Here is a 23,339-nt window from a genome sequence, read left to right on the forward strand (position 1 = left end):
CTGCCATCTTGGACCAGAGTAGGGCAATACTTACAGACGTTCAGCACGCTGCTAATGAGGACAGGCTGAAGGGCAGAAAACTGTGTAATGCAGCGCATCCAGGGACCGATGTCCCTTGCCGCCAGAGACGTGGACTCCAACTTCTTAAAGATGGGCCTGGGTCTCCTTAGCAGAGGACAACTGTCAGCCTGTTGCAGAAATATTATGGAAAAAAAAAAAAAAAATTTCTCCTGAACCCTAGAAATGTGTGTGACCGGTTCCCTCGGGCTTAGTCTAAAAACTGGTCTGTAGGAAGGGAAGAGGGGGAGGAGCCAGTCATACAGCCATTTTAATAGTTGAAGCGCCCGGCTCCATAGTCTCCAGTCTACACCCGATTGTAAAGTCTACTCTAGGGTCCTTTATGAATGTATATTTTTTGCCAATCATGGTAATGGGCTTTCTCTTTCAGACGAATGGTCTAGTAGGTCCAAACATAAAACCTCCCATCATATCAATACTCCTAATATAAAAATATATTGAAAGGCAATTGCATACAATATTATATTAAAAAGATGGTATACACCCTTTATTTGGATTGCACATGGACTATAGAAACAATTATATGTTCTTTATGGTATCTCACTTGTTCCCAGTGCTTACTCTCCTGGTTGTAGTCACAGTCTCCCACATGGAAATATATATTGACTGGAATGGCAGGTGTCCATAAACCTGACTGGTAGCCTGATGTCCTTTTCCTGTTGTGAAGGATGTGATGTTTTAATCCTCAGCAGATGGAAAGGCTCCAGTGATTGGCAGGTGGTGGTGTCCCTTTTAGAGTCCAGTTGGTATAGGTGCAGTAATAAAACAGATGAGGGAGAGGATAGTTGGTCCAAGTGATAAACCATTATTTGTAGTCCAAAGAGTCCAGCAGGGTGTAGCGTTTGGCCTGACGAGTTTTGTCAACTTAAATACAAGCAGCAAAGTCTCCTCCCTCAGCTGAGTTGAGTGCATAAGCACCACAGTGACTTACTCCGAGAAAGCCGTGATTTTGCGAGACCGGCTTCCCAGAAATCACATCCTGGGAAAAAGTGCCTGTGGAGTCGGGTCAGCGACGAGTGGCTGCCAGCACCACGCAGCAGCTCCACAGACTGAAGCATAACAATGCCACAAGACACTGGAATGGGTAAGCAGCAGGCAAGTCGGACGCTGCTGATACTTTTCCCCACATTTAACTTTCAGTAGACTTTCTACAGATCTTGAACCAGGGCTGTTTTTGTGCAGGCTCCAGCAGGAACTGTGGCCCTTATTCTAGCTCACTCTGACAAAATATTTCTTAGATGGACAAAACCATGAGCACTGCAGGTGAGGCAGGTGTTACTTGTGCAGAGATAATTAGATTTGGGTGGGGTTTTACTTCTGCCTCACCTGCAGTGCACATGGTTTTGTCCATCTAAGAAATATTTTGTCAGAAAGAGTGAGCTAGAATAAGGGCCACAGTTCCTGCTAGAGCCTGCACAAAAATAGCCCTGTCTTGAACTATATTTCCAGCAGAACCCCTGTTTATACAGAGATTCACCTGAATATTACTTAACCCTTCACATCCTTCCCTCATTCCCTATCCACGGCCAATCGGAGACCACTGCAGTCACCTGGCAGGAACATAGGTTCCAGGTTAGGGACCTATGGTAAAAGGAGGTCCGTAAAAGATAACCACATAGCCCTTAAGGGTCCTGCCAGAGTGAAACCTCGTAGGTCCACCTGTTGATTGTAATCCAGGATTTTACATACATCACAAATATTTTTTTTTTTTTTATAAAAACGCACATTCTTCAAATACTGCATGCTTGCATAGTCTTTTTATTGCACAGTACAACTGCCATACTGTTATGCATAACATTGGTAACTTTCATACTGAACATCAGTAGTAGTGTTTACTCTAGCATTTAGAGCGGGCAGGGCGCCGGGGGGCGGACTGGGCCCACCGACGCCACAGCTGTGGCCGATCCCGGGCCGCCGCCATCACAAGAGGGGCATGCCCGGCCGCCGCCACCAAAGGGGTCATCCACTTTTAGTCAAATTCCCAAGCAACCTCCTTGCTCAAAACACTGTAGAGCGGTGACCACCCCCCTCTATTTGAAACAACTAGGGACTGGTAAGTCAACGCATGCTAAGTGCTGGAATCCATTCCCAGACACCATCAAAAAACTAGCACTCATGGTACCTTTCTCCATCTCGACAATGCACCTGCCACAAGTCCAGGAAAGTGATGGATTTTACAGCCCATGAACGTAGCCAGGAGCTAAGTATAGACCTAGCCACCTGTGACTTCGTATTCAATGCACAAATCAAGTGCAAGATGCAGAAGCTGCAGTGTAGTAGTAGTACGTTTATTTATAAGGCACACAAAGTGTCCGCAGCGCCGTACATAGCAAACAAAAAACTAATTACAAGGTAACGTACAGGGTGTGTTGATAAAATACAGCATAAATAGGGGTATAGCTGGTAGAACTAAAATCAGCTCAAAAACAAAAACTCCAAACAATGACAAGAGGGACCACTTAATAACAGAACCACCCATTGTCCCACCAACCACAAGGACATCATCCTTCACCTCACTAACACTATATTATCACCAAATAATATTTTTTCTCCAGAATCACTCTTATCAATTGGAAAATCAGGACTCACTAAATCAACCTAACAGTCCAAGCATCACATCACGTTTACTACCATTCACGATGCTGTACACATTGTAATAATTTATCACCCACCATGTTACTTCAGGTATTATTTACACACAGCCAGAACACGGCCGCCTCTAGTGAAATTCTCTCACCCCCCAGGTAATTGGGATGCACTTTCAGGTCACCCATGTCACTGTCACTATATTTTTGCACTCACCTTCACTTGTCTGCATGCTTCATCCAGTATCACCCCCGATTTTTCTCACTTTTTTTCCCCCTTTTTAATTTCCATTAATTCCCTAATCAGTAGCTCTACAAATAACCCATATTATTGCCGCAATCAGACAAAATCATTGCCGCAATCAGTAAAATACCTATCAAACAAAACGTAAATCTTCGTTAAACAGCCCCTCATTCCCTAAATAACATCGTACCAGCCACCATTAATTGTTTTAAGGTCAGGGTAACACTATATATTCCCCAGGCACGCAGCTAATACCTATCAAAGGATTGTAGACCTCAGGATTAACCTGCGGTTACATAAGTATCAAAACTATATTTATATCAATGCTGCTATAAAGATAAAATAAAAGATGAAGAAATAATGATACACCAACCACTTTTGAGTTTAGAAAATGTACACCAAATGTATCAAAGAGCAACCAGACCTAAAAGCCGAACATAGGAAAACGTCTGCTCACACACACCTGATTGGTTAAACGGTCTGTCAATCAAAAACATGGGAGACTAAAGTCAGGGCATCTGCCCTCTTCCAAAATGGCACTGCAGGAAGAAGCCCTATAGGCGAAACACAAGTCCACAGCTCCACCAGCCAGTTCCCCTCCAGCCTCACTCCTCTGGCATCCATCGGCAGCAAAATGGGTTCCAGCCGCCGCCTCACTTACCCCCGGCTAGCTAAGTCTGCACCCGGGTAACAGTCATCAGCGGGTCCGGCTCACCGTCTCCCCGTCTCTCCGCATCTCCCCAGCCACCGGCAGCACAGGGAAACAGCATCCGCCAATCCGGCGCTCCACCTCTCCGGCTCACACAACACCTCCTGACGCGCTGAATCCCGCTGTCAGCCGCTAACCAAGGCAGCGGCAGCAGGTACATGGGTGCATCTCCCACTGGAATGTGCAGTTGGGAAGTGCTCCCACTTTACTAAATCTTGCCTATTACCCCAAAGTGTGCCAAACCAGGATAGTTCTTTACACTATCCACCCTGGATCTTTAACTGGACACTCAGGTACAGTGTGTCAACACACACTGTGTCAACCAATACAACCTAGTGTTCATTACCTCCATTCACTTGCAGCTAGTAAGCAAATTCTGTACCCACGGTACTCTCAATTGTCCAAATGTGCAGTTAAGCAACCCTGTGTCTACACACATTGTGTCAAAAATCAAACAGTGTTTTCCTCTTACAGCGAACAAGTAACTTTGTGTCAATTATGCTAAAATCATGTATTATTCTGCCACTCTGTTTCTGATTCTACCTCAAGCAAGTGAAGTCAGCCTAAAAAGCTGAATATATCAACCCAATAACAATATCCTAACATCCGGAGTAATTGATCCAAGTAATCACTTGCAACATCACCCACACAGGTGGATTTCACTGTGTCAACTACTGCAGCCTGTGTAGACTTCACCATTTCAGGCTCATAACCTGACAAGCACAAATTATCTGTTCAATCAACTGTGCAACAGTGTGTATATACTGGCCTATCTAGCCTTAGTTTGCTACAAATTTCAAAGGCTTTTCTATCTGTAGTCTGCCGTAATTTTCAAAGATATACCTGGGTACTTATGTAGTATCTGGGCTGCCGATTTCTAAATCGGGTACATCGCATCGCATGCGACCATCGGATGCGATGCGATGACCCGATTTTTCCATAGGAATCAATGTTAAAATGGACTGAGTCCATTTAAACATGGAATTCAATGGGAAAAAGGGGTCCTTTTCATACCCCTATTATCCAAGTGGGCATGGAGTTGGATATAAACCTGTGGCGAGCGTAGCGAGCCACCGAGCCCGAAGCGTGGCGAGCGTAGCGAGCCCCGCGAGGGGACACAGAATACCGTCCGCTCGCCACGCTTCGGGCTCGGTGGCTCGCTACGCTCGCCACAGGTTTATATCCAACTCCATGCCCACTTGGATAGTAGGGGTATGAAAAGGACCCCTTTTTCCCATTGAATTCCATGTTAAAATGGACTCAGTCCATTTTAACATTGATTCCTATGGAAAAATCGGGTCATCGCATCCGATGGTCGCATGCGATGCGATATCGCATCGCATCTGATTGTATGCATTAACTTAAGGCATACAATCAAAAAATCGGCAGCCCAGATACTACATAAGTACCTATACCTGTGTGAGAGTATTTTTTGTGACCTTGCGTGGTTTGTCTATTTTATGCATGATCTACCGTGCCATATGACAGCTGAAAGCCCCTAAACATATCTAACTCATAACCTATATATAGATATACACTTTGGCTCTCCTATTTACAGTTTGCCATAACATTGAAACACACACACACATATATATATATATATATATATATATATATATATATATATATATATATATATATATATATATATATATATATATATATATATATATATATATATATACTTTGTGACTGAGTGTTTTTTGCTTATTTAGTCTGCCTCTCCCAAACCCATGGGTCAAGCCTGTTGCGCCATCTCTATCTGTAGTCCAACAGCCTCAATAGATTGAAGTACACCGAATTAACCCAGATATATTGCCACCATACCCCGCTGGATTGCCCAAACCCTCTCCGAACTTGGAAGCCAAGCAGTGGAGTGCCAGGACAGTACCTAGGTGGGAGACCCCTGGGGAAGACCAGGTGTGGCAATATAAACACAAGGGAGGTGAACCGCTACTTCAATTCAATTGCTGTATATATGACTGCCAGATTGAGCTTTTCTTTGGAGACCATTTATGTCCGAGGCTTTTTTGTATGGTAACCATTCTGGTATACCTACTGTGCAATACCAGCACAAGATTGCGTTAACTCCTAAGGGGAACTGAATCATTTTTCTGCCTATGATCACTGGTAATCGTACCTTTGAGAATACAGTGCATAAATGATAAATTAAAGTGTGATATAATAATTTTTTCCTTAACAATTATAGTTTAAGGATCACACTACATACCAAATAAATCCAAAACAATAATTTTTTCCACCATAATGTGCCATCTATTTTAATAAAAGTCTTTAATAAAAGCTATGTTTTAAGAAAATCACTTAATCCAGTCAAATTTAAAAAGGAGTGCGCCCAAAAAGCATTTTTTCTGTCTTTGTCAGCCTCTTCCTGACCAAAACCCCAGTGTATTAGCATTGAATCTAAACGCAGGGCGCACCGCCAACCCTATAACTACAAAAAAAATCTTTTTAAGTAGTTTCTATAAGTTGGTTAAATATCTAAATAAATTATTTGTACAGTCTGTGCGGATCTACACACCCTTGTTCACAGAACTAAAATCAGCATCAGTTCAGAAGTAGTGTCGAAATTGTCAAGGAGACTTAAGATGAAGTAGAGCACAGGTGAGGTAAAGAGGTAGGGTGAGTACGTGAGGAAGGAGGGCCCTACTCATAAGAGTTAACATACTAAAAAGGAGGTGGGTGGATGAACGAAAAAAAAAAATAGGATAAGTAGGAATGGATGGGAACGGAGGCAGGATAAAAGGATCAAAAGAGGTAAGGAGGAGGGATAGGCTAGTCGAAAAAAGTGGGTTTTGAGGGAGCGCTTGAAGGAGGTAAGGGAATCAGAAAGCTTGATGGGTGGCGGGAGGTTGTTCCAGTGCAGGGGGGCAGTGCGAGAGAAGTCTTGGACACGGGAGTGGGAGGAGGTTATTAGGTGAGAGGTCAGTCGGCGGTCAGCGATGTAGCTAAGAGGACAGGAGGGAGTGTGGATAGAGATCAGTGAAGAGAGGCAAGGAGCGGCAGGGGAGGAGAGCCTTGTAGGTGGTGGTGAGGAGTTTAAAGAGAACTCAGAAAGGAATGGGGAGCCAGTGAAGAGATAGACAGAGGGGGGAGGCGGAGGTAGAGCGGCGGGAGAGGAAGATGAGCCTAGCAGCAGCGTTAAGAATGGATTGGAGAGGTGCGAGGCGGGTGAGAGGTAGCCCAGAGAGAAGGATGTTGCAGTAGTCAAGGCGGGAGATGACAAGAGAGTGAATGAGAATTTTGGTTGCGTCAGTGGAGCGGAATGGTCTGATGCATGAGATGTTGTGTAGGTGAAAGCGGCAAGACTGAGAGCACGAATTTGGGGGGTGAAAGAGAGGGAGGAGTCAATGATGACACCGAGGCAGTGCGTTTGGTCGGTGGAGGTGATCTCTGTTTCACCAATGCTGGATGATGGAGATAGTGGGAGAAGAGGGGATGTTCGGGAGATGGAAGATTAGAAGTTCAGTTTTAGCCATGTTTAGTTTCAGGAAGCGTTGGGTCATCCAGGCTGAGATAGCCGTGAGGCATTCGGAGACCCTGGACAGGAGTGATGGGGATAGGTCGGGGGAGGAGAGATAGATTAGGGTATCATCAGCGTAAAGGTGGTAATGGAAACCATAGGAGCTGATGAGGGTGCCCAGAGAGGTGGTGTAGAGGGAGAAGAGGAGAGGGCCAAGGACTGACCCTTGGGGAACACCGACTGGCTGCGGGGTAATAGGAGGAGGAGGAGCTCGGAGTGGAGACGGAGAAGGAGCGATCAGAGTGGTATGAGGTGAACCAGGAGAAGACCGTGCCAGTGAGAGGGTGGTCAACAGTGTCAAAGGCAGCCGACAGATCAAGCTGGATGAGGATAGAGAAGAGGCCTTTGGATTTAGCCAATGGTAGATCGTTAGTGACTTTGGTCAGGGCAGTTTCAGTGGAATGTAAAGGGCGGAACCCAGATTGGAGGGGGTCTAGAATGGAGTTAGCAGTAAGGTGGCTTAGGAGACGATTATAGGTCAGACGTTCTAGGAGCTTGGAGGCAAAAGGAAGGAGGGAGATGGCCCTGTAGTTGAATGGAGAGTTGGGTTCCAGATTAGTTTTTTTGAGAATTGGGGAGACAAGAGCATGTTTGAAGGAGGAAGGGAAGATCCCAGAGGATAGGGAAAGATTAAAGAGGTGAGCCAGGTGAGAGCAGACTGACGGACTGAGACAACGCATAATATTGGAGGGGATAGGATCGAGCAGGCAGGTGGAGGGAGAAGCGGATTGAAGGATAGAGTGGACTTCAGCGGCAGTGGTGGGGTAAAATGACGACAGGGGTTGGAAGGAGGGGAGTAAAGATGTAGGAGGGGAGGAGGGAGAGGGTGAGGTCATGGCAGCAGTGATGGCAGTCCTGAGAGAGGAGATTTTGGTTGAAAAGTAGGTAGCAAAATCAGCAGCTACAATGGAGGACGGAAGAGCTGGAGGAGGGGGGGAGGAGTAGAAGGTGGCGAAGAGCCTGCGGGGGTTGGATGATTGGGAAAGGATGAGGGACTTGAAATAGGATTCCTTGGCCAGAGCAAGGGCAGAGCTGAAGGAGGAAAGAATGAATTTGAAATGGAGATAATCCGCGAGGTAGCGTGATTTCTTCCAGAAGCGCTCAGCAGTGCGAGAGCACTTTTTAAGGAATCGGGTGATAGGCGAGTGCCACGGTTGGGGGTTGGAGCATCGAAGGGGGATAGAGGAGGGAGGGCAGACAGAGTCCAGTGCTGAAGATAGGGTGTCATTATAGAGGGAGGTGGTGAGGTTCGGGCAGGACATGACAGAGATTGGGGCGAGAAGAGGACACAGCATGTTTGAGAAGGCAGCAAGATCAAGTGTGTTGACGTTATGCCGTGAGACAATGCGCTTGGGAGGGGGGAAGCAGTGAGGGAGAAGGAGGTGAGGTGATGGTCAGAAAGAGGAAAAGCCGAGATAGTGTAGTCAGTAAGGGAACAAGAGCGAGAGAAGACGAGATCGAGGGAGTGTCCTTGGATGTGGGTGGGAGAGGTAGTCCACTGAGATAGGCCAAGAGAGGAGTTTGGAGATGCCAGGATCAGTGGGGTTATCCAAGGGGATGTTAAAGTCACTAAGAATGACAGATGGCAGGTCAGAGGAGAGGAAGTGTGGAAGCCAGGCGGCGAAGTTGTCAAGAAATTGAGAGATAGGGCCAGGGGGGGCGGTAGATTGCAGCGACACGGAGGTAGACGGGGTAGTACAGACGGATGGAGTGAGACTCAAAGGAGGAGAAAAGGAGAGCGGGTTCAGGGTGAATGACACTGTGGGTGCATGAGGCTAAGAGAAGAAAACCCACGCCACCACCTTGGCCTTTATCTAGCATATAGTACCTTCATACTGGTCCAGCTGGTTCAGAAAGTGGTGTCAGCATATGCAACTTTGGCAGAGATTGCTCTATATTTATTTTATTTATTAACCGTTTCTTATATAGCGTATACATATTCTGCAGCGCTTTACAGAGAATTTTTAACATTCACATCAGTCCCTGCCCCAGTGGAGCTTACAATCTATATTCCCTACCACAAGTACACAAATTCATTCTAGGGTTAATTTGTTGGGATCCAATTAGCCTACCAGTATATTTTTGGATTGTGGGAGAAAACCGTAGTACCCGGAGGAAACCCACACAAGTACGGGGAGAATATACAAACTCCGCACAGTTAGGGCCATGGTGGGAATTTAACACATGACCTCAGTGCTGTGAGGCAGTAATGCTAACCATTACACCATCCGTACTGCCCCAAGTTTGCTCTAGCCAATACTTAGAAATACAATGTAATGATCACTTTATGCAGTAAGTTTCCAGATGCACGAAAATACACTCCTCATATGTGCCCATTTCATTTTACTGTAATATCTATGTATAGCTTCACATACACTACAATAATGAGCATTTCTAAATTAATCTAATATTGGTTTGTAATCTTAATATGAAGTATTGGATATCTGCAGTAGGCATTTACTGTTGCACAAAACAAAAAGGACCAATAAATAGAAGTTGAGGATGTAAAGACAATGATTATGAACATTTATTTAAATTGCGCCATCGGTCTACACAGCGCTTTACAGAAAATATTTATCTTTTACATCAGTCTCTACCCCACTGGAGCTTACAGTCTGAATTATTTACCACACAAAACACATACAGTAGGTTCTATTTTATCAGAGGCTAAAAGGTGGCCATACATCTACAGATCGATTGTCAGATTGGGCTGGATAGAACAAAAACATGGTAATGGATGATTGCCAGTTTTTGGCAGTTTTCCAGCAATTCAAAGCAAATGGTCAACGGTCATTTGCGCTCATCCATTACCAGGATTTTGTTCCAACCAGCCCAATCTGTAGATGTATGGCCACCTTAACTTAACATACCAGTATGTTACTACTTCTAGCAATAGAACGGAGCATTCCGACGAAAACCACACAACAATGGGAAGAACATACAAACTTCACAGTTTATTCCCTGGTAGGCATCAGACAACCCTAGCTTTGTTAAGGTGCATACACTGGGTATTTTTTCCCCCGAGAGCGGATGCTATGAAAATCGCTGTCCGATTTTCACCCGGCCCAGCAATTTTATGGGAGGGAAGGGGGTGTGAACCGCTTTCCATAGTAGGAGACTACGGAAAGTGGTTCAGACAGAAATGAGGCGGGAGAGTGCATTAGTGCTCATCGCCTGCCCATATAGCGCGAAGTAGCTCAAAATGGGAAAGAGCTCCTTTGAGCCAAAAATCTAAAATTTTAACCAAAAAGTGTGTATGGGCCTTTAAATAGCAATGTTGACCTAAAAAGTACTGTTCTCCAAAAATAATAAATTCTATTAAAAGTTTAATGTTGAAATCATTTTAAAATAGGTGCCAGGTCTTTTCTTTTTTTTTTTTTTTTTTATATAAACAGAACACTTCTTATGGCATGAATATTCTGATTTATTTTAAAACCATGAGTCAATGTTTAAACCAAATTCAGTTCATGTTCATGGTAACTTGGGGAGAGAGCGAACCGGGTAAACATTTCTATACCAACAGGTCCGATCGAGAGGTTCAGCAAAATTTCAAATATACTCTCAATTTCAACTCTACAGGGTGATTGATAATTAACATTAACCATAATAAAAACTTTTAAAAGGTATAAATGTACTGCTCTATCCCTGTGTTAACGTTCCATGAAAAAGGTGTTAACAGTACATCCTTGTACCATGTATAGTGCCAAAGCCCAAAGAAAATCCAAGACTCCTTGCAGATAAACAGAAGGACACTTATGGAAATATTTATCTGGTAGGCCTCAACTGCATCCACGCATCTATAATAATGGGACAAGGCCAAAAGACTTCCAATTTTGATTATTTTGTGACCAGGAGTCTCTACTGGATACATTGCTAATTTTCATTGCAGTTGAATAATTGAAGTCAGTAGTTTAAAGCCAACTATGGTCCTTCTTAAAAGAAGTCTGAAAATCCACCCATTATCGGTTTTATAAATCAGTCATGGCCGTCCCGGCAGTAAAACCACTCCACAGCTCCACTGGTTTCCCAGCATTCTTTGCATTCTGTTGATAAACAAAACGAGTGTAGCTTCTGTCAGTCACCAGAGTTGGAGAAGAGGACTGCACCCTGCAGTGGCTTCCACCTTCCTGTACAGCAACTTTAAGCCTGTATGTTTAGAGTAAAATTAAGGCCAAGAAAACAGTACAGAAATAATAATAATAAAAAAAAAATGCCTCAATATCAGATCTGCACCCAGCACAAAAGTGAGAGGAGCATAGGCAAGAAGGTGGAATACTCAAAAATCATTAAGCCATCATCTTAGAAAGGGTGATTATGGAGTAAGAATCAGGAAAAGCATAGAAACGTTTCCTGGTCCGAGCAAGAAGAATCTGCGGTTCAAAGAGACCAGAACATAACATGTACAACAGATTCAAGCTTTGTGCAGAACCAATCAAGATCTGAATTCTCCATTGATGGAGAATGTCAAATAAAGAGCAGAGCAAAAGAACAAGAAATACACCGATCATTTAGAGATCCAGAAGCCCAGACAGAAAGAAATGAAGCCAAATAAATGACAGTATAGTACAAGCTTTGGACATCAATATATCACACCTGATATCCAATACCAGCAGGATCCAACACATAGCCTTTTCTATGCCCCCAAACCACCAAGCAGTCACCGTCAGCCAAGGAGCCGATCATGGCACAAATTTGCACAGCATGAAAATTTGTTTTTTGATTTGATTACAGCAGCCTAGTATAGGAAAAGCAGCACAGCACAAAGACAGTAAGTGGCACATTTTTAGACAATACAATTCATAGATCTCTCTTCATTCACTTTTGCATTTTGAGAACAATAAACATTAAAACACTATTTTTGAATGTTACTTTTTGTTATTATCAGTTTAGTGATCTGTTCATTATTGTAATATAATTAATTGCTGTAAAATAGGTCACTAATAAACCACATGACCACCAGCATGCTTCTATGTTGCAGTAACTGAGAGCGAGCGAAGAGATGTTATTTTATACTGATATGCTTTACAGTATGTCACCAAACAGCAACTTGAAGCTTGGACTAAAGGTCCATACACACTGGGAGACTATGCCCAGCGTGTATGGACAGTGATGATGTCAATCATCGCTGCGGGGAAAGCTGCTCAGTGCATACACACCGAGAGGCTTTCCCTCTGCCTGTCGCTGATGGAGGGGGGAGGACGGCGTTACATAGCGCAGAGCTATGCAAAGCCGTCCTCAACACCGCTCATCTGCTGGTATTACCAACAGATGAGCGGCTTTCCCGGCGATGATGCGGGAGCACGCAGCAGCGCTCGCCACATAATCGCTGGGGCATACACAATGGGCGCGTTGAGCTGAAAGCTTGCTCAAACAGGCTGTTTTGAGCGGCTTTCAGCTCAAAGTCACCCAGTGTGTATGGGCCTTTAGCCCTAAGGGAACAATGATCATTAGGAAAATGTGGCACACAAACCATTTTTTTTCTATGTGATTAGCTCCTGGACTTCTTGGAAGGTTTTCTATCTCAACCAGTACCGGTTCTGTAGGTAATGAGGTCACTATGGGGAGAGGGGACTTTCCTTGACACACCTAGAAATGTGAAAGGAGAGGCAGAGACACAGTACAACAAATTAAATAATCTGCCTAATACCTAGTACCATTCCACATATACATACATATACACACATATACACACACACACACACACACACACACATATATATTATAAAAATGTGTGAGCCAATAGACATCGAAATGTGATTTGACAGTCTAATACACAAGATGTAAGAGAAATGGCCTCATACTTGCTGTGATCCATTGGTTTGAATTGCAGACGTAGGTTGGGAAGCACGGCTACAATAAAAATAGAAAGGGTTAAAAAGATCAGGTGACACACACACACCTCTACATCCATGGTTACCATCATCACACAGTCACAGGGCCTACTGATCTGATCACGAAGCAACTTGTCCAATCAGTATACAGAGTTACTGCTAACACAGTGAGCTACTGCTCCCAAGTCAGTGTTTCCCATACACTGTCACTCAGCAGCAAATTTATTAAGCCTGTTAAAGTGATAAAATGATCGGTGATAGCGCACCAATCATCTCCTATCTGGCGAGTTACAGCCCATGTTCTAAAAATGACATTTAGGGGCTGACTGGTTGGTTAATTATGTCCGGCCACATTATCCCTTCACCAAGCTTTAAAAATCTGCCCCTAAATGTGGAATACACCTGTACTGTTGCGCCTGCGCCCCCCCCCCCCCCCAAGAAAAAAAAAAAAAAAAAAAAAAACATTACTTGGGACCATCATTGACATAGCCACAGTGTATATATTCTGCATCTATACAGGTGTGTTGCTACAGAATACTGTACATCGGTACTCACTTAGGGAGCTCCGGTCTTGATGCCTGCGCTGTAAATGAAGAAATATATATATATTAAAAAAAAGTCGGATTTAGGAGGCATTCATTAAGAAGAAAGTAACATTAAAGCCCTCTGCAAACGGGATACGGTCATTAGGTCTACAACAGCTAGGTTAACAAGCATTGGGTCGACACCACTAGGTCGACAGGCAGCAAGGTCGACATGGGTCTAGATCAACACAAGCATTAGGTAGACCTTTAAAAGGATGACATGGGGTTTTTCACTGTTTTTTTGTGCCGACAGGCGGTATTTAATGCCCTACCATCCACTAGGATGTGGTGGGAGAATAAAATAGTGTGCCGAGCGTAGCGAGGCACTGTGCCCGAGGGGATGCGGTGCACTTGAAACTGCGTCCATGTCGACATTTGAGTAAAAAAAAAAAAACAACAGTGGAAAAACCCCATGTCGACCTTTTGACTGTCGACCTTGCCCATGTCATCCTAGACCCATGTCGACCTAGTTGTTGTAGACCTAACAACCCACACCACTGCAAACTAAGACTGGTCACTGGAACTCGCAGTGGAGTAATGACAGTCTGACTGTGCATGTTTAATCTATTTACAAAGTGATTGACAATCATGGGCTGTTTAACGGAGGTTACAACAATTTTCAGTGTGACTCAGCCTGCAACCTTATACACAGCGCAGTATGGCTGTAAGATGCAATTGCAGCTATGAGAGTGCTACTTCGTAGTTTGAGCAATGCAGCATCTTTGTACAAAGCTCCTGGGTCTCACAAAACAGATGGTGGGTGGCTTATTATAAAACTAGGTGGCTATGGCATTTGAATATTTCCTGTGAATTATTTTTGAATCAGGCCATCAAAGCGCAAGTTTAACTGCACAGCAGACTAAAGCCGGCCACACACTAGTCCGATTTGACCACTTTTCACCCAATCGGATCGGGCCGAGAAATCAAGTGAAAAGTGGCCAAATTAGAGGTGTTTAAAATCAGATCCGATGCGCGGTCCCATGTGCGTCGGAGGTGGACCTGCTGCACATGCGACCTCTGACTGACCCCCTCCCGGCAGCAGGGGAAAGGGTTGCACGCAATAGATCACATACAAAAGGAATGCATGCGATATGGGAAGATACCGGGCAGCGAGGGGAATTGGCTTCGCATACACTGCTGCGGCAAGTCATCGTAGTGTATGGACACCTTTAGATAGGATTACAATGTAGCTCGAAATCAAAGTACATGGTGACCATTTTTTCTCGCTATCTAGCAGTCATTACAGAAAGTACTGGATATAAAATGCGGACTACTACTAGAATGAAGGGTTTTTTAATAAGAGGGGCAGATGGAAATGGCTATCAATGGAGAAACTTTCTGTGGCAGGGTCACTGAAGCCCTGCACGGCCTGTTTAATAGGAGGAAGGGGAAAAATAAACAAATATTTAAAATTCAGGATAATTTAGCCATAAAAAAATTTCACTTCAAAAACACATGACAAGCTACTGCTCTCAGTGCACAGACCGCTAAATGTGGTATATTGATCATACATCTAGCACATTCTATTCTGTACAGAGCATCCGCTGCTGCACACAGGCACTAACCAATCCTGTGCACCAAACATGCTTGCATTGTGTATTATTATACTGGGATTCTGCTGTTATATCACACCTCTCATTAACAGGGTTCTCCTGGAATAGCGTTTGCTAGGTCTGCGCTCAAAAGAGGTTGAACGCCGGGGCTTGCTGGACTTTGTGGTCTGGTATTCGGTTTTCCCACTACCAAGAGACAGAAGGAAAGGAAGACTCATCAGATTAAGATTTATTTGATTTAAACATAGAATTTGACGGCAGATCAGAACCACTTGGCCCATCTAGTCTGCCCATTTTTTAAACACGTTACCTCAAACCATATTTGATACTTATTTCTTTGTAATGCAGACCACACACGTGCCGATGCCGGCGGTGCGATGCTGTACGATGGGGTGCGCGCTCCCGCGGCACCTCATCGTACAGTACAAAAAGTATGTGCTGCACATACTTTTTGCACCTGCTTTTTCAAGCACAGCATCGCATGCACATCGTATGCACAAGGCATACGATGCGATGCTGTGTGTGCTAGTTAAGCCCACAACGCACGCTGAAATCGGTGCGTGTGTGGGCTGCATAAGGATAGCAATATGCCTATCACTAGCATGTTCAAATTACTTTACTGTATTTGCCTTTACCACTATACTTTGGGGGTTATTCTGATTCACTTGGAAAGACACAATCACTCTCTAATGGACAAAACCATGTGCACTGCAGGTGGGGCTGATGTAACATGTGCAGAGAGTTAAATTTGGGTGTTCTATTGTTTCTGTGCAGGGTAAACACTGGCTGCTTTATTTTTACACTGCAAATATAGATATCAGTTTGAAGTACAACCCCACCCAAATCTAACTTTCTCTGCACGTTACATCAGCCCCACCTGCAGTGCATATGGTTTTGTCCATTAGCGTGTGATTGTGCCTTTCTGAATGAAGAATAACCCAATTTATGTGAAGTAATTTTTCCTCAAATTTCCCCTGAACCTTCCTCCCTCTAGTTTCAGTGCATGTCCTTGTGTTTAGTTGCTCCTCTTCCTGTTAAGAATGTCTCCCTCCTGTACCTTGTTAAAAAAAAAAAAATATAAATTGAAAGTTTCTATCATGTCCCCACTTTCCCTTCTCTGCTCTAAACTATACATATTAAGATCTTTATATTAAGTGCCATATACCCACTTCTCCACTCTTTTGGACAGTTTGATACATTTCTCCCATGACCACTTTAGACATAAAGCACTACTGGACCCCACCATCAGAAAAATGATGATTTCTATCACTGACAAAAGTTAAAACTGCAGCTCTATCAAACAGCCCTTTTGTCTGACACTTCCATCAGAGAGGTCTGAGACAGTTGTGAACATCGCGACAATGTCATTAGAAGGCGGAGGAGATGGTCAATTCTAACAATTTTTTCAAATATTTTCCACGGTTTTGTTGGTTTTTGATGTGTTGGGCCTTCTGGAATGTTAAACTTAGAAAGCCTCATACCGATCACTATTATCTTTGAATATTGTGTGATGGCAAACTAGCTGTGTGAGAAGAGTGAAACTTTAATTCTGACATATAAAGGTCCCCTCATACAAAAAGCAATTCTATTAGCAGCTACTAAAATGGGAAGGGATTGCTTTATATAGGAACAAACTATTAGAACCAATCTAAAAAATATAAGATTGAATACTTCCTTACCTGTATCTGAAGCGAGAACCAAGACGTATAAATCCTGAGCGACTGGAGCTCTTGTGGACAGGGCCACGGAGACGGAAGAAGGTGTGGTGCTCTACAGCACACTTCCACAGGTGTTTGCAGGCTTTTGGGTGGTCCATCTTAAACACAAACGTGTGTTCCTGCTCCTTGCCCTGAAAGATTAAAAAAAAATGGAGGGTGTATTTAAGATCTATGGGCAGCCTGCTATGGACAAATAGGGTCAGGATTCAATGGGATGCAGTCAGTATCCCGGTGGTCGGAATCCCAACCGCCGAAATCCTGCACATTGTCCCTCTATGGGTGTCCACAACACCCACAGAGGGAGAATAAATTAGTGTGCCGAGCGTAGCGAGGCACTGGGCCCGCTGCGCGGTTAGAGCAGCAAGCCCGCAGGGGAGGGGGGGGGCATCCCCATCCCCCCCTTGTCGGGATTTCGGAGTCAGGATTTTGAATGCCGGGATTCCATACCGATCCCGGATTCAATGGCTCTTAGACAACACAAGGTTTCCCTCTACATTCAAGGTTGCATCTTAAAAAGAATATGATTCATTAACTAAATGATTCATTAACTAAACATACACGATTATATGGCCTGGACCAAAAAGAGCCTGTATATATTTACTTTGAGATGCTGAGGCAACCAATATGTTACTGCATTGTGTACTCTGACAGGAAAAGTCTATATAAAAAGGATCGCAGTAACTTCCATTTGTGTGTGACTGATTAGAAGTAATATTTTTTTCTGTTAAAGAACCAGTAATAACTTAGAATGGCACAATTTCACCCAAATTTATTAAGAGATATGGGTGGAGTTATTCTTAAATTCATACTATTTATATTGCTTAACGCATGTAAAAGCACAAACATTGTTTCTGTAGCCATAGTAATTTGGTGGATCATCCATTGATTCCAACAGAAGAGCACACCCAGGAGACAAAACAGAATGGAAAATTATAAAAACAGAGAAAAGCCACAGATGTACACATGCTTTCTGCTGCCCTCAAGCTACTGTACAGTTGGAAATGAAATGTACCAGACTGATCTGTCACACACGCCTCACCTGTTCATCATCTTCAACCACAACCAGTGTCAGTTTGGTCTTCTTGAAATCTAGACGAGTTATTTTTGGCCTGTAAGAGATAGGATAAATATTTCAGTATGGGGGAGGGGCGCCTCCTCTACCATGTTTTGTTAAAACCAGTCTACATCTTAATGTCAAAAGAAGAGTTAGATTTATGTTTGGCTAGTTGTGGAATGACATCTCTATGACCATACTTTAATTCATTAGTGTACTGAAAACTAGATTAGTTATGAAATAATTTAGCATTGCACTGCATGGTAGCACACAGATTTTTGCATAGAATGTGGAATCTAATGGGTTTCCCCCACGTGTTAACACAAGGTATGTTTTTATGTGGATCCTTCCTCGCTGTTCCTCAGGCCATATAGTAAAGTGCACTCTGGTAAGTAAGGGGCAAGGTATCGGCTGCTAATTGAATTGGTAAGCACTTAATTACAGTAGTATGTTGCATACAAATAGTAGTAAATGTCAAAGTCACTTTACCCTAACTCTGTCAAGTAACATCTGTATGGTATTGGGATATGTATATATACTTTACTTATGCATCTCAACAGTAGTGTGTACACAAGGTATAAGTGAGAACATACAAAGAGTCTTAAATACTTTACACTCAGGGCAGAAGTGCACCCAGCTGTGTATAGAAGCCCCAATATGCACAAACTATTCCTCCTGCATTTTATTAATAAAAAGAATGTGAGTGCCTGCGGTTTACAGCAGATGATTTGGATGTGCTGTGACCAGACAGAAGACAACACCCTAGGATCACAAGATGACTAATTAGAAGCACACAATGAAAGACGATTCTGCCCAACACAATAGCCAGAGGCTCCACTTCCTCAGAGATGAAGAAACAAGAGACTCTCCTTCACATACAGCACTGTGTACTAGTATTTCATTCCATGGAACATGCAAGGTCACGTCAGAGTGAGGTAAACCCTTGGACTTATTCATCTTTACACTGCAGATGAAAGAGCAGCTTAATAATAGGTAACTACACTGCCACCCGGTGGTAAACTTGTTTCGTGCAAGGACTAAAAATAAATAAATAAAACACTCAAGTGGCTAGAGAAACTATAATGGGGCATGTAGTTCCATAAGGGCTGCTGCTTACAGAAATAAAGTATATATGCGGTGTTACAAAGTTATAGCTATTAATTCAGGATATAAAAAAAAAAAATGAAAACTTGCATAGATTGCTTGTGGCTGTTCAGCAGAGAAGTGCTACAATTTAAGAGGCAGGCTTAAGCAAGACTTCTTTTGAGATTTCTACAAAATATGAGAACGCTGGGAACACAGAATGGTTTCTTTTTAAGCCTGACTTAAGAGGTCAAACTGGTCACGCATCACCACCTGTACTGTACAACATCCAGGCTGTGTGTCTAGAGCATACTGCACACCAAATGACCCTGGATATGCACAATCTTTTGGTAATTTACCACAAGCAAAATAAGTAGCTGATCTCATCTTAATCCAGTATTCAGTCCTAAATCGAAGTGGACAATTGCGGCTAAAAAAGGGAATAGTGCAGTATATGTTGCTTAAACAATAAAGCCCGTATAGAAGACAAGGTAAAAAAAGTCACTATGGTAATAGAGCAGTAAAAAAATAAATAAATAAAATTAGAAGAAAATCAAAGTCCCCCCAAAACGGGAATAGTGCATAAACTACTACTTACATAGTAGTTAACATTTAATATTTGGTTAGAGGGTATGTTCTATTGATTATATCCCTATACAGTATATGAATCATGTCTTGATTTAATTTTGGACAAATAAAGATTGTTGGTTGTACCACCGGATTTTTTTAACCAATAAATATCTATCCAACCTTTTTGTAAACATGGCAGCGAACAGCAGGAAGACTCTGACTGCTCTGACTTTTTTTTACCGAATGGGAGAGAAATCATTTGTAGGTCAGCGACCGGGAGGCGTTTATATGGGCTTGCTAAGCAGCCAATGGGGCTCGCTAAGGGACCCAACCTGAATCAGGCCCTACATACCCAGAGGTTATGGAGAAGATACACACTAAATCAGGCATGTCCAAGCTATGGCCCTCCAGATGTTATAAAACTACAAAATTCCATCACGCCTTGCCACAGCTTTGCTATTAGGGAATGCTATAATGATTGCAAGGCATGCTGGGATGTGTAGTTTCCCAACAGCTGGAGGGCCATAGTTTGGACATACCTGCACTAAATCCAAATCAGCCACTAGAAGTGAATACAAACTCTGCAATCAGAGAAAGCAGAAATCCTATTTCAGGTAGACTCTGCCAAAAGGTTCGTACACACTATGCAATATTTTAAAACACTATAGCTCATTTTGGCCCTTCTGAGCAATGTTGTTTAAAATAATCGCCCAGTGTGTATGCTACAAAGAATGATGACTCTCCCAATGCCATGGCCCAAATTTAGGGAACGCTTGATACAGACTATGGCACAGATTCTAATCCATTCGGTCCCCCGCACATTCGCATCCTGCACTAATTTTTTCCATTAACTTACCCATCAGTGGCAGCAATGCTAGTTTCTACTAAGAAAATAACTGGGAAAATAATGTCAGTAGCGCCATTTTCCCCAGAGACTTGCGCACATATAGTAGACACTTAGACAGCACTAGGGTCCCATAGTCTACAGCAGTGCTGGCTAGAGAAGAGGTAGCCCAGACTGAGTTTGCACATGGGTTTCCTCTTTAGAAGTGCCTCTATTAGCAGTATTCAATGCTGGTGCGAGCGGCCGGCGAGGGGGTTAAACTGCGAGGATCACAGAAAACCAGTGATCTTCGCAGTTTAACCCCCGCGCCGGCCGCTCGCACTATGCAACGTTCGGGGGAATCCTCGCTGTCACAGAACGGCAAGGATTCCCCTAAACTGCCAGAGCCGCGGCTAGTGCAGCAAACTCGCTGTAATTAGCCTCGGCTCTCGCAGCTTTTGGAGGCACATTCGCAAATTCCCCCTCGCTCAAAAAACGGAGCGAGGGGGAATTTGCGAATGAGGGGGGTCAGTTGAATACTGACAGGGTGAGCGGTGACTGCGAGCAAAAAGTCCTGCTCACAGTCACCGCTCGCCCACGGCATTGAATATATGCCTATATAAAGCAGCTGTTCCCACAAAATGGAGCCAACCATAAAAGCAGTGCCGAAATGAAACCTAAGAGGTGGATCATATAACAGGAGTTCTCCCGAGGGTGCAATCACAGCTCCAAAGCACCTACATGTATCTAGTGAATGACTATTTCTCTGTAAAAAAAAAAAAGTGTTGCAGATAAGGGGGTGTGCTATATAAATATAGATAAATACATTTATAATTAAGAAGTCACATAATACACTTGCTCTGGGTTATTTCGGGTTACAGTCAGATTTCATGCCCAATCTGACTGGTTGGAACAAAATTCTGGTAAAGTACGGGAGCAAATAACAGTTAATCATTGTTTCCGAAATTCTGGAAAGCTTTCAAATTTATCCAATTTTTCTGATTGCTCATTTTTGTTTGTTTGGGAGAAAATTAGCAGTGGCCATTTGCACTCATGCATTAAAAGACAGATTAAGCTGGGTACATACATTAAATAACTAATCTTCAATTAAAGAACTTACCAGAAGAACAATCCAATTTTGCTTTCACCTTCAAATACCAGGACTCCTGTAGGAGTCAGTCCGAGTTGATAGTCATTACCATCTCGAGCCTGTCCAAGTTACAGCAAGTGCAGAGCATAAATCAGTAAAAAATACAGGAGATCGATAAACATTCAAAGGGATGAATTCTATTACTAGTGATGTGCTCGTGGTGGGGTCAACAAACAATAAAACGTATTAGTTCGTGAACATTGTATGGGGTGTGCATTCAGTACTTTGGTCACAAACTGTAGCCAGCTTCGGCAATAAGCTTTTAAACCTCCACTATCCTGTTCTCCACTATCCCCTTGTGTTGCCAAATCTGTTTTATGGGGTGAATGGAAAAATTAGATACCCCTTTCAGACAAACTCACCGGCCCAAGATGACATTATATAGAATGGGCTCTCTCTTTGTTTATAAAGTTTTCAGTGAAATATCACCACAGCTGTAGGAGTGTAAGGTGCTCACCCACCTAGACTTTTTGTGGCCCTCACAAGTGCTGCTGCACTTCTTTCATGTATAGGGGTGAATATTATATTAGTTCTCTGCCATCCTAAATCATTATTTCAGTGTCCTGTCCCCTGAAGCAACTATCTTTTATTTACCATGTACTTGACCTAAATTGCAAGTTATTTTCTTGCTTTGCTCAAGTATGTATTGCTAGGTGCTCTAAAACCCTTATAGTGGGTGTGGTCAAACTATAGCCCTCCAGCTGTTGTGAAACTACAGATGGGGCAGGCTTCTTCTTTGCTGGCAAATCGCCAGAACGTCAGCGCTGGCGATACGCCAGCAGCCTCGCTAACCATCTGACTGAGATGCACGCGCGTCTCAATCTCCGTTGGCGGGGCGACGGGAACCCCGTCTGTCTCCGCTTCAGGGAGACGGACAGGGTTGGGGGGGGGGGGTGTGCGGCCAGGCGGCGGGGACCCCGGGTGACGCGCTGGAAGCGCCGTCAGAAGGGGACGCGAGTGCCTCTCGTGCGCGCGCGTCCCCTTCTCGCTATAGATATGGTGCTGGCAGAGAATGGCGGCTGCCGTCGCCATCGCCATCCTCTGCAAAGATGGGACCTGCCCCATCTGTACAAGTCCCATCATGACTTGCCAGTTTTATAATTAGGGAATGCTAAATCTATGGCAGGGCATGCTGGGATGTGTAATTTCACAACAGCTGGAGGGCCACAGTTTGGCCATGCCTGGCTTATGGGTATAATAATAATAATAAAGTTCCAAATCACAAGTTATTGCGGCTCAGATGACTGCTTAACACCGATTATGCTTCGAGTGCCTGAGACACCAATAACGAATATGTTTCAGTAGCATCTAGTAAGAACAACAATGACAACGCCAGTGGGTATCACTCACCTTTACAATATGCATGTCCACACCGTACATCTCCAGCCACTTTGCTTTGTTGAGATAATTGGTCTCAGCCTCAGAAGGAGTCTGTCCCCTAGTAAACAGAAAAACTAGTTAGTAACACATGTCAAGAGAGATACATGCACTACAAAAATTAAAATATTATTATATACACATAGAAAAAGCGTAATATATATTTATTATTTTTGTTTATTTTAATTTATCATCAATAAGATACAGCTGTGAATGTATTAAAAACGTTGACACAATTTGCAAATATACCTTAAATAAAAATATTTGTATGGTTGGAGGAAAAAAAAATCAGTTAGAGTCCTGAAGTCAAAGGGCTGTATCCAATTAAGTAGTTTTTAAGTCAAATTTAGTCAACCAACTTGCCGATCCATGATTTATCAGTGGAATTGGGGGAGTTTTTGCCTGTTTAGTCACTTCTTGCTGATGCCAAAACTTGGCA

The 23,339-nt window shown here is 43.4% G+C and overlaps 1 protein-coding gene and 1 pseudogene across 4 annotated transcripts in view; one reads left to right on the forward strand and one right to left on the reverse strand.

Moving 5' to 3' along the window:
• Positions 1-23,339, reverse strand: part of EPB41L5 (erythrocyte membrane protein band 4.1 like 5) — a 90,936-nt gene that overhangs the window by 19,355 nt on the left and 48,242 nt on the right. For 3 of the 4 annotated variants that reach the window (XM_083153648.1, XM_083153647.1, XM_083153646.1), the window contains exons 9-16: positions 22,874-22,961; positions 21,494-21,582; positions 17,883-17,952; positions 16,805-16,974; positions 15,205-15,311; positions 13,544-13,571; positions 12,959-13,007; positions 12,628-12,743 (exon numbers count right to left, since the gene is read on the reverse strand). In XM_083153648.1, coding sequence (XP_083009774.1) covers positions 12,628-12,743; positions 12,959-13,007; positions 13,544-13,571; positions 15,205-15,311; positions 16,805-16,974; positions 17,883-17,952; positions 21,494-21,582; positions 22,874-22,961 — 717 coding nt within the window. Of the gene's footprint in view, positions 1-9,666; positions 11,304-12,627; positions 12,744-12,958; positions 13,008-13,543; positions 13,572-15,204; positions 15,312-16,804; positions 16,975-17,882; positions 17,953-21,493; positions 21,583-22,873; positions 22,962-23,339 lie in introns of those variants that run through there. The other variant, XM_083153650.1, reaches the window with a different exon arrangement.
• On the forward strand, positions 5,430-5,548 carry LOC146025383 (5S ribosomal RNA; annotated as a pseudogene).

The sequence above is a fragment of the Crinia signifera genome, chromosome 7, assembly GCF_055691185.1.
Source record: "Crinia signifera chromosome 7, ASM5569118v1, whole genome shotgun sequence".
NCBI lineage: Eukaryota > Metazoa > Chordata > Amphibia > Anura > Myobatrachidae > Crinia > Crinia signifera.